This window comes from Heptranchias perlo, chromosome 24, assembly GCF_035084215.1.
Source record: "Heptranchias perlo isolate sHepPer1 chromosome 24, sHepPer1.hap1, whole genome shotgun sequence".
In the NCBI taxonomy this organism is placed as follows: domain Eukaryota; kingdom Metazoa; phylum Chordata; class Chondrichthyes; order Hexanchiformes; family Hexanchidae; genus Heptranchias; species Heptranchias perlo.
The window spans coordinates 14640948-14653070 of NC_090348.1; the positions used below are offsets into that span (position 1 = coordinate 14640948).

General features: G+C 41.5%; 1 protein-coding gene across 1 annotated transcript; it reads right to left on the minus strand.

Moving 5' to 3' along the window:
- Positions 1–6695: 6695 nt before the first annotated feature.
- Positions 6696–8285, minus strand: LOC137341828 (potassium voltage-gated channel subfamily A member 1). The gene has a single exon (XM_068005339.1). The coding sequence runs from the start codon at positions 8166–8168 to the stop codon at positions 6696–6698; it is 1473 nt and encodes a 490-aa protein (XP_067861440.1). The 5' UTR covers positions 8169–8285.
- Positions 8286–12123: the final 3838 nt, after the last annotated feature.

Sequence of the window (12123 nt, forward strand, 5' to 3'; positions counted from 1 at the left end):
GTTTCTCAAAAACAGCATTTCGTTGTCTGACTTACCATTCAAATACACTGAATGGCACACTTCAAAACTACTTAATTGGCTGTAAACCACTTTGGGATGTCCTGAGGTCATGAAAGGCGCTATAGAAATGATAGTCTTTCTTTCTACGACAAACAATTGGTGCAATGCAGTAACAAGTTCAATTGTTGGTGCAATTACAAAAAATAAGCATTAATTCTATTATCAGTTTACAATAACTAAAAATTTGGTGAATGGGGATTATAAATAATGCCAGCTATCTACAATGTGACAAGTCATGCACATCCATTCATTAGATTATTACACAAGGAAGTATACAGGTGAAATGCAAAGAGAATGGCGCAATACGCTTACAAAAGTACTTAGCAATATCCTTTGATATTCCTTCTGTAGCTACAGACTGGCCACCAGGGCTGACTATCTCCAATTTGATCATATCCCAGAGAAACCATATTTTCAAGTATTAACCAAATATTAATCATGATTATTCCTCCTGATGACTTAGTGGGAGATGCACTCTGTAGTGTGGCACTGAGCCGCACAGACCAAGAGATTTTAGGATGCATTTGCAAATCATCCTTAATGTTGCTGTGAAGTGGCTGCAATTTGGCAATGATACCAAGCATGGTTTGTAATCAAGGGCTGGCAGATCAATTCAATCACCAGGCCCGACTTCCTATCCCCACCACCTGCTAGCTTGAGGCTTGAACTGTAGATCCCGGAACTCAGTGCAAACAAAATCTGCTGCAGTTTGGGTCAAGAAGAAAAAAAAATTAATTAATAAAAAAGACTCTCCAATTATTCATCCCTCCTGGACATAAAGAAACAAATAATTAAAAACCAAATAAAATGATCTTAAATGTTTGGTGTATGTGCTTCATGATATCACATCACAACCAAATGAATCCCTATGAGCTAAGTTTAGGTTTCAGAGATGCCTGTGTGAATGAGGCCTCCAAACCCAAAGAAAGCTCAGGAGCGATTCACTCTGAATCCCATCAATGGAGTATAAATGCACTATTTGATATTAGATTAAGAAGGCTTCAGATATTAGATCCCTGCTGGTCCAAGGCAGCATTGAGGGACAACTACAATTGGGATCAAGGAGGGAAAAAAGCTCAGCCATGATTCCTGATCACTATACAGTAACTGCTGCTGGGAAGTGTGCATGAATGGACACCAGGTGAAGACAAGATGAGGGGAGAGGGGGGCTCGGCTGCAATGACCCCATGGTGACTAGCCTGATGATACTCACTGTCTAGGTTCATAAATGAAAAATGGCAACCTGATTGAGGTACTAGAGAATGGAATCACACCCCAGCAAGAGTAAGCACTGATCAGAGGCCAGGGGAGAGAAGAAAGGAAGACTAAGGGACAGAAATCTACATTTAAAAAGTGCATGTGTAAGAGATTAACGTAATATAAGTTTAGAGCTATCAGCTCAATGGTTCTTTTATACTATTACTGTGCAACACCTTTTAATGTTCTGGTTAGGAGTGATAGCTTCAAAACCTGAACTAAGTTCTGCATCACACAAGGTAAAGAACAATAATTCATACTGGTGACATAATGCTTTTTAATTTCATGCATACCACCTACTTGCATATAACTAGAATAGGATGCAGCTATAATAATATAGAATAAAACAGAAAAACTCACCCGTGATTGTAAAATATGATGTTCTTTCATTCATACAAAAGAGCATCAGAGCTTGCTTATGTCATAGGTCTTGCACCATATTCAGCTGTCTTTGTTGAGCTATCCTGTAATTTTTTTTGGAAGGGATGACTTCCAGAGAACATATTATTTATACAGTATTTATTTTAATTAACTCAGATTTACAAGTCAAAGTCAGTAGAAATATGCACACAAAAACACACGGCCTTGATCCATATTGTTCATAAAATATAAAAAAATGTTAAATCTACCTCAGCTTCAAGAAAAAGTATCTCTCATTGATATGGATTTGAAGCAGCCTTAAAATTGAGTGGATACAAATGAATTTTGTTGTGAGCCAGATGATACATTACTGATGTATCCTGTACACTAATGATTTTAGATGATACATTACTGATGTATCCTGTACACTAATGATTTTAGATCATACATTATTGATATATCCTGTACACTAATGATTTCAAATGATACATTACTGATATATCCTGTACACTAATGATTTCAGAAGTTATATGAAAATAACCAGTCAGGACATAGCTGAATCAGAGCCTGGAAATTCATCTTTAATTTGTTATTAAGTAGAAGGGGAAGGGGAAGTGTTTGATACATTGAGCAGATTGCACAGGGCAAGAAACTATGCTTTTAAATAACAATATTTAATAAAAACAAATTATAGGCATGTTTATGACAGGTAAACAGGTAAAAGAATAAACAGATCAGAAGATTGAAACATTGTATGCCAATGAATAGGGATGTCACAATATGGGTTTTGATAGTACAATATTCATTTTAAAAATATATTTTGAATAAGGAAAATAGAATAATTCTGATCATTCCTACCATTTTTTTAGAATTATAATCTGTCCAGGTTGCCTTAACTGTGTTTTGTTTCACTTCATTACAACATTTTGGTTTATCATGACCATGATTATCTTTATAGGAGAAAATAAATGACTGCATTACGATTATGGGGGTGGGGAGGGGGGGTGTTATGTATCAAAATATGTTGGTATATCAAAGTATTATGACATCCCTAAACAGGAAATGAACAAGCCTGTCAACACAGCTGTTTTCAAAATGATATCACTGATAAATGACAGTAGTAATACTATAGCCATTCAAACTTGAATGCCCTGGACCTGATAGTACACAGGCTGCAGAGCCCCTTTTCACTTTTATGATCAATACACCAGTTAAGGCAATTTGTGCTGAATTTAAAGTGCATTTTTATGCTTAATTAAAGTTAGGCTTGACATTACTTAGGAATTAAGATTTGTTTTCTACTTCAGCAACCAATACTTTCATGTCAAACAAGTTGTTAACCAACAACGTGCACAGTCTCAAAAATGCCACCTCAACCACATCAGAGACACCTTGACTTCATCAGCTGCCAATTCTACATTTTACACATTCAATGGAAGTGAATCAAAAACCTGAAATGAATAAATTATGGGATGTTTTTGCTACATCCTCATATCTACAAAGTATCAAACTAAGTCTGTGAGAATGTGTTTTACTTGTAATCCTAACCTCATTTAAAATTGAAGCTCTCTGTCATTTATTGCTGAGCTGAATTGAAATGTGCTTATCAGCAATATGTTATGCGGCATCACAGGCACTATTTTTGTCTCCTATTCCCTCTTTATTTTGTTGTTTGATTTCTAGACCAAATCAACCCAAATTCTACCTCAGGAACAAATGATAGAGAGATCCTCATTATAATGATATTGCTTTGATGTATATTACTCAGTGCAAACCATTTTAAACTGGGCAAAGTCACTTTACAAAACATTACACCAAGACAGTCATTCTTGGTATATTGAATTGCTTCATTTTCACTACTATTATTAATGGTTCTATTATTTAAAAAGAGGCTCTTTCATGACTCTGTTCACAGCCACCCATCTTGTGTACATTCAGGCCTATGTACAATACGTTTGCCAAGTTGGTCCAGGATTAAGAATATCTACCAAAACGGTATAACCAGAAAGACATGCCTATATTACATCAGATTTTCTCTCTATCCATATCCTGTACTCAGCTGTAATGATTACAAATAAACATCACCAAACCCTAACCCATCCCACTGGTTTTCAGAACCTTCATTGTCAAAGAAACTGCATGCAGCACGCTTCTCAAGTCACATGCAGATAAACGTTAACCTAAGGAACAATTTCCCAAAAACTAGAAACTCAATTGCTAAAGTAAACATGAGCTGCCAGAAGCCACGTAGATTTTATCAAAGCAGTTCTGCAGCATTGGATCATTTATTGCTGTTTATTGAGTGCAACATTCAAGTCATTTAACACAGGGGAAAATTTTCTCCTACCTCCAGGTTTATGTGATGTAGAAAGGTCAGGATAACCAGAGTATGGGTGGATTACATATTCTATTTGAAGAAGTTAATGCCCTGTTGCCAACAGCAAATGCAGTTCATCAAGTGTTTTTTCTAAAATCCTGCATGTAACTTTCATTTATACTCTCAGTTCAGTTGTATCAATTAATTCAGTCATGTAGTCTTGGAGTGGCTTCATTCTTTGTGAAATCTTTTTCTTTTGCATTCCTTAAATTTCAAAGAAAATACAATTTATAATCAAGTGCCATTATTCATTTTGGGATTTAATCATGTCTTGATCTCTCTGTAGCAGTCTGTACTTTTCGACGACGAAAACTGTTGCTTGCAATAAACACATCCATATCCAGGTAGAACCCTCTGTCTGAAGACTTGCATGAAGTTAATGACAAAAATGTAACTCCTGTTTCTCCAGGTCTTTGGGAAATTGCCATATAGTATTCCAAATATTGTTCTAATCGTCTCATGATGTCTTGAGAGCTTCTGGCCTTAAGTAGTATGTCGGAGTAAGCTGTGATAGGTTTCTGCGTAACAATTAGACCAAGGACAGTGATAGGCTAAACGATAGAAGTTGGCAACATATTATATGTAAGCATTGAAATTAACTTGCAGGTGTGGCTCTAGAGAAGATAACAAGGGATATTGAGGAAGAACCTACACTTAAATAGCTGTTTATGTGAATTCAGAGTTACAAACAAAGAATCCCCTCAGCCTGGAGCCACGCAATGTAACTGTCCTTTTCATCAAGCTAAACTGAGGTAGTCTGCTGAGGAAACTGCATTTCCCTTTTTGGTACATTGGAGATTATGCAGGTGAGCAGAAAGACTCGGAGTTAACAATTTTTTGTGTTTTTCAGTTCAACTGTTTAACAACTCATGTTGATGTCATTAAAATCTGTACAATTCCTTAGCAGGTTGTGAACGCTCATCTAAGTGTAGTTTTTGATAAAATCTAATTTGATGGGGACATCGAAGAAGTTCCAAGAAAGATAATTTATCAGGCAGCTCTTGCTCAGCTGCAATGTCCAGTTGCTAAGGTGTTCTGCATTTCCTCCGTATCTCTCACCATCTTCTGATCTGCTTTTTCCACTAACTTTTTGCCAAGATAACTCCGTTTGTCCTCGCAATTAAAAATTTCCGCCCAGATTGTCGGACAGAAATGAGTTGGTACATTTTCACGGTGTTACAGATTGAGAGGATTTATGTGGATATCAGCGCATTCAACTTTTCTTTGCACATGGAGGCACTTCCAGCAGTCCGGGAGTGTAAGGATTTGAAAGGCACTAGCAACCAACTACGTAATTTACTGAGTTTCTGCAGTAAGGTAGAGGGAAGCTCAAAAAATGTCTTATCTCAATCGGGATAGATTAAGAAACGAGTTGCAAGTTGGAGGCATCATTTACATACATTTTACATTTACATTCTGCTAAAATGCACCAAAGGCATGCTTTCTTCTCAGTGTGATTAGTTCCATTTTAAATTAAAACGTATCATATAGAAATAAATACATTATGTAACCCGCTTTAATTTAGTTCAGAGATTTCCCAGAAGTAACTGGGCTCTTTTGCATCATATGTTGAGCGTTGTTACGACGCGAACCAACTGATTTCCCTGAAATTCGACAAGAAAATCATCAGGTCCCTCAATGTCCTATCTTTACCGATTAAATCTCTTTTGTAATCTGACGTCATGCATTAGTTATAGTGGGTTACACATTTCCCTTCCCAAAAAGGCCATAATGTTAAGTAGTTAAACATGCTATGATTTAAAGTTACTCTGTCCCATGCGAGTTAACATTCAGGCAATGAGTGTTCGAAGCAATAAATTAAATAATAAGCCATTGCACTTTTGGTGAAAGCAAATAAGATTTAACTCTCCAGAGATGTAATTTAAAAAGCAAACTTCATTCCTGTTATTTGAGGTAATGTCCCAAGCATGCCAGGATAAAAGTGAATCTTCAATATCAAGGCATGCTATTTTAGGGATTTTCTTTTTGAACTATGTTTCTCGCATCAAATTGGGGACAGGGGAATTTTACGTTCAATCCTGGAAGCACATGAATTGCTGAAACTGCAAAATTGCAACACTGCAGTTGTTTTCAGCAGATACGTTGTTACATCATAAAGTTCAGGCAAAAGCAGTAACTTGCTTTCTTTGATGAAGTATTTTTCAGCGGACCAAAACCGTCACATCACCTCTCGCAATGAAATACTCATCAGTAGTGCGAACACTGCAGACGCTTGCAAGTTTCACCAGAACGCAGTCATCTGAAGCATTTGGTTATTTGTTTGTTATTTGGATGCACGGTGCAGCTTGCAAAATTGCACCTTAACACATGCATTGGTATTTGTAAATGAACTGAGAAAAACGTCCATTCGAGTTTGGTGAACGGGTACAAGTCCAGGTTTATAAAAAGGTACCTACGGATGCTCACGAGAAGGGATCGGGAAATGTTTTCCCTCGTTACCCAGTTGGAGAAAGAAAGCCATTTAAAAATAAATGAAAATATACCTTCCACGTAATTCTGAAAGCTTATTTTGCTGAGCATAACTGCAATGCCACAACTCATCAACGAGGTCAACAAAGCAATACATGGGTCAGTAACAGTGTCTGGGAAGCATGACTGCCGTCACTGAGCCCGTGGCTCTTTAAACGTCAGTCAGCAGTTTGCTCTTATTCACACAATTTTGGTTTGCTACAGTGCAGTTGCCAGTTCTGAGATTTGCTTCTCTAAAATTATCTATGCTGTTGTTCACGTCTTCCTCGATCTCCATATAGTCCGACTTGCTAATAGTGGAGGAGCTGCGGCTTCGTAAATCACTGTCCGAAGCAATGTTCGGGCAGCTAACGTGCAGGTACTGAGCCTGCTCCTCCCCTTCGGTCTCCCGGTGGTAGAAGTAGTTGAAGTTGGAGACGATGACGGGCACGGGCAGGGCGATGGTCAGGACCCCGGCGATGGCACACAAGGATCCCACAATCTTTCCTCCGATGGTGATGGGATGCATGTCTCCATAACCCACCGTAGTCATGGTGACCACTGCCCACCAGAAAGCTTCTGGGATGCTGGTGAAATAGGACAACCGGTCGTCAGCTTCCGCGAAGAACGCGGCACTGGAAAACAGAATGACTCCGATAAACAGAAAAAAGATAAGCAGTCCCAGCTCCCTCATACTGGCTTTAAGAGTCTGTCCCAAGATCTGGAGGCCTTTCGAGTGCCGGGACAACTTGAAAATCCGAAATACTCGAACCAAACGGATAACTCTGAGGATGGCCAGAGAAGTGGTCTGTTCCCCGCTCTTGTTGCCCTCGGCCTCCTCTGCCAATTCAGTGCCCAGGGTGATGAAATAGGGGATGATCGCCACTATGTCAATGAAATTCATGATGTTCTTGAAGAACTCCGCCTTGCTGGGACAGGCGAAGAATCTGACTGTCAGTTCGAAGGAGAACCAGATGATGCAGAGTGTCTCCACGATAAAGAAGGGGCCGGTGAGGATGCTGGCTTTGTAGGTGATGGTGGTGTTCCCGACTTCCATCGTCCGTTCCCTGTCGTCCTTCAGTTCAGGCAGGGTCTCCAGGCAGAAGATGACGATGGAGATTAAAATGACCATCACGGAGATGATGGCAATTCCCCTGGCTGGCCCCGAGCTCTCCGGATGCTCGAACAGCAGCCATACCTGGCGCTGGTACTCGTTCTCAGGCAATGGGCGCTCCTCCTCCCTGATGAACCCTTCGTCCTCCCGGAATTTTTCCATCGCCTCCTCGCCCAGCTCGTAGAATTTAATCTCCTCCGAGAACATCTCCAGCGGCACATTGACGGGTCTGCGGAGCCGGCCCCCCGACTGGTAATAGTACAGGATGGCATCGAAACTGGGGCGATTCCGGTCGAAGAAATACTCGTTCCGCAACGGGTCGAAGTAGCGCATCCTCTTCTTGGGGTTTCCCAGCAGGGTGTGGGGGAATTGGGCCAGGGTCTTGAGCTGGGTCTCGAACCTCAGCCCTGAGATGTTGATGACCACCCGCTCACAACACTCGTGGTCATCGTGGTCCGGCGGGTAGCTGTCCTGAGGGTGGCCGGGCAAAGCCGAGGCTTCGTCTATGTTGTCGCCGGCGAGAACCGTCATCCTGCCGGCCGACGGCGTTCAGTGGGGCGATTTGGCTGGGTCCGATTCACTGACTGCTACTCCCCCGCGATCGGACATTCGGAGGCAGCACTTTGGAGGGGGTGGGGAGGACGGTTGGGGCTCGAAGGGAGAACGGGTCTAACGGATCACTCTGGGTTTTCTGGCTGATTTAACCATTGTGGGACTCAGCACTTCAAACGGATCCAAGTGATCTCAGCAGCTCAGCAAATTCCGTGGCGTTTCTTCCCCTCAGGACCAAAGTGCTGCGGAATACAAAAGGTTAGCATAAAACAAAACTGAACTTAACATAAATGGGCAAATGTTGGACCCTATGTGAATGGAGCTCATGCACTGAAGAGTTTTCCAGCAGCCCGGACCTCGCGTTCTTACATCTTCGCAGAAGGCAGCGAATGGTTTTCGCTGGAAAAAAAACAGCTGCAGTATTAGGATAGGAGGGAGGAGGAGGAGGAGCAGGAGGAACTCTGCAACTGCAGGGTTCACTTGGAGCGAAGTGAAAAATAAACCCTTACCTGATAAGTAAAGGAGGACAAAATGAACAGTGCAGGAATGCGACCCAGCCTCGGAGCAATGCAAAGCTTTCCTGCGTACTTCTACCTCGCTTTACTATGGATATCGGTTTACAGCTTTGTGTGTATGAGATCTGCTGAAATATTAATAGCCTATATTATACTGTACTGACACCATTTACAAGTCATTTGTTCCTGACGTTGGTTGCAGCAAGCAGCGGTCTAGGTTAAGAATGAAAACTCGCCGGCGCTGTTTTAAAACACCACCAATTAAAGTGCAGAGAAAAAATACGTTAAACTGTGCACACGGACTTCATGGCAGGTTACGGAAAAAGATCTTCTGGTACAGCATCCTGGCCCCTTGTTGAAGGCTCATGTGGTGCAGTGTGGAAGACTGAATACATTAAAGCCAAGCGAGCTGGTCATCCCCTAGCATTGCAGTGTCAGCAAAAAATAAATAAGAGCAGTGTTTTGTGGAGTGTAGACAGGGCACCGTTCTCCGGCCAGTAACCTCACAGCTCCAGCAAAGCAGGTCCCACATTACAGTGAGAACAGCCGCTTCCTAAAAAAAATCTCTACTATTTCTCACATACGAAAAATTGAGATATTTTAGACGCAGTGCAGACAACCCGGTAAAATCCTCAGTGCACACGACGCCGTGCACACTCGCAAAAAAAACGCACCATAAACATGAAAACTGCTGCATCATTTGGTTAGATTTTACGACAATGTTCCTTTGACTGCAGCTCACTGTAGCAAACCTTCGAACCCAATCACTGCAGCGCGAGTTCAGCCGGCAGGTACAATGTTACTGTACGGAGATATATATGCAGCAAGCAGCCATACAACAGCCCACATTAATTGTAAACAGTTACAGGGATGGACTGTCTTACAGTCTTTTCAATGTTTAATAGGCCAATGCCCCGCCCTTTATTTGCTCAAGATTAGCAAAACAGATCAATTGTTCCCATCACACATAATTTTAAACTGTCAACAGAATATTAAGTGTTGGACATAATCTTGATAAGATTGCTAACACAGCGCGCTGATGATGTTTTAACTGAAGTATCGACAACTTGAGAAATACGATTTTGTTGGTGTATCTATAAAAAAATCTCATCCTCTCCCCGTTTATATTATATTCCCACAATTTTACTTAAACTTGAAAGAACAAACGCGCAGTCAGTTACAGAATCAAAGAAAGGTTGTAACACGGAAGGAGGCCACTCGGCCCACCGAGTCCGCGCTGGCTCTGTGCAACACCAATCCAGCTCGTCCCACTCCCCCGCACTATCCCCATAACCCTGCATTTTTTTCCTTTCAAGTATTTATCCAGTTCCTTTTTGAAGGCCATGATTGAATCTCCACCACCCCCTCAGGCAGTGCATTCCAGATCCTGACCACACCCTGCCTGGAAAAGTTTGTCCTCATGTCACCTTTGGTTCTTTTGCCAATCACCTTAAATCTATGTCCTCTGGTTCTTGACCCTTTCACCAATGGGAACAGTTTCTCTCTATCTACTCTGTCTAGACTCTTCATGATTGTGAATACCTCTATCAAATCTCCTCGCAACCATCTCTGTTCCATGGAGAACAATCCCAGCTTCTCCAGTTTATCCACGTAACTAAAATCCCTCATCCCTGTAATCATTCTGGTAAATCTCTTCTGCACCCTCTCTAAGGCCTTCACATCTTTCCTAAAGTGCAGTGCCCAGGACTGGACACACTACTCCAGTTGTGGCCAAACCAGTGTTTTAGAAAGGTTCATCATGACTTCCATACTTTTGTACTCTATGCCTCTATTTATAAAGCCCAGGATCCCGTATGCTTTTTTAACCGCTTTCTCGACCTGCCCTACCATCTTCAACGATTTGTGCACATAGACCCCCAGATCTCTCTGTTCCTGTACCCCTTTTAGAGTTGTGCTCTCCAGTTTATATTGCCTCTCCTCGTTCTTCCTACTGAAATGTATCACTTCACATTTTTCTGCGTTAAATTTCATCTGCTACGGTGTCCGCCCATGTCACCAGCCTGTCTATATCCTCTTGAAGTCTATCACTATCCTCCTCACTGTTCGCTACACTTCCAAGTTTTGTGTCATCTGCAAATTTTTAAAATTGTGCCCCCTACACCCAAGTCCAAAGTCATTAATATATATCAAGAAAAGCAGTGGTCTCATCACCGAACCCTGGGGAACACCACTTGTACACCTCCCTCCAGACCAAAAAACAACCTTTCACCACCACTCTCTGTTTCCTGTCACTTAGCCAATTCTGTATCCATGTTGCTACTGCTCTCTTTATTCCATGGGCCGCAATCTTGATGATAAGCCTACCATGCGGCACTTTATCAAACGCTTTTTGAAAGTCCATATCAACTGCATTGCCCTCATCTACCCTCTCTGTTAACTCATCAAAAAACTCTATCAGGTCAGTTAAACATGATTTTCCTTTAACAAATCCATGCTGGCTTTTCCTAATCAATCCAACTCATCCAAGTGACTGTTAATTCTGTCCCGGATTATCGTTTCTAAAAGTTTCCCCACCACTGAGGTTAAACTGACTGATCTATTGTTGCTGGGTTTATCCTTACACCCTTTTTTGAAAAAGGGTGTCGCATTTACAATTCTCCAGTCCTCTGGCACCGCCCCCGTATCTACGGATGTTTGGAAGATTATGGCCAGCATCTCCACAATTTCCACTCTTACTTCCCTCAGCAACCTAAAATGCATCCCATCCGAACCGGGTGATTTATCTACTTTAAGTACAGCTAGCCTTTTTAATACCTCTTCTTTATCAATTTTTAGCCCATCCAGTATCTCAACTACATCTTCCTTGACTGAGACTCTGGCAGCATCTTCTTCCTTGGTAAAGACAGTTGCAAAGTACTCATTTAGTACCTCAGCCATCCCCTCTGCCTCCATGAGTAGATCTCCTTTATGATCCCTAATCGGCCCCACCCCTCCTCTTACTACCCATTTACTGTTTACATGCCTGTAGAAGGCTTTTGGATTCCCCTTATGTTGGCCATCAGTCTATTCTCATACTCTCTCTTTGCCCCTCTTATTTCCTTTTTCACTTCCCCTCTGAACTTTCTATATTCAGCCTGGTTCTCACTTGTGTTATCAACCTGACATCTGTCATACACCCCTTTTTTCCATTTCATCTTACTCACTATCTCTTTTGTCATCCAGGGAGCTCTGGCTTTATTTGCCCTATCTTTCTGCCTCATGGGAATGTGCCTAAACTGTACCCGAACCATCTCCTCCTGAAAGGACGCCCTCTGTTCAATTACGGTTTTGCCTGCTAAACTTTGATTCCAATTTACCTGGGCCAGATCTGTTCTCATCCCATTGAAAAGAAAATGCGCTAAAAACGTAAACATGGGATTCCTGCGTTTTGTTGGCCTCCAATTTGAAAGCAGCAAAAA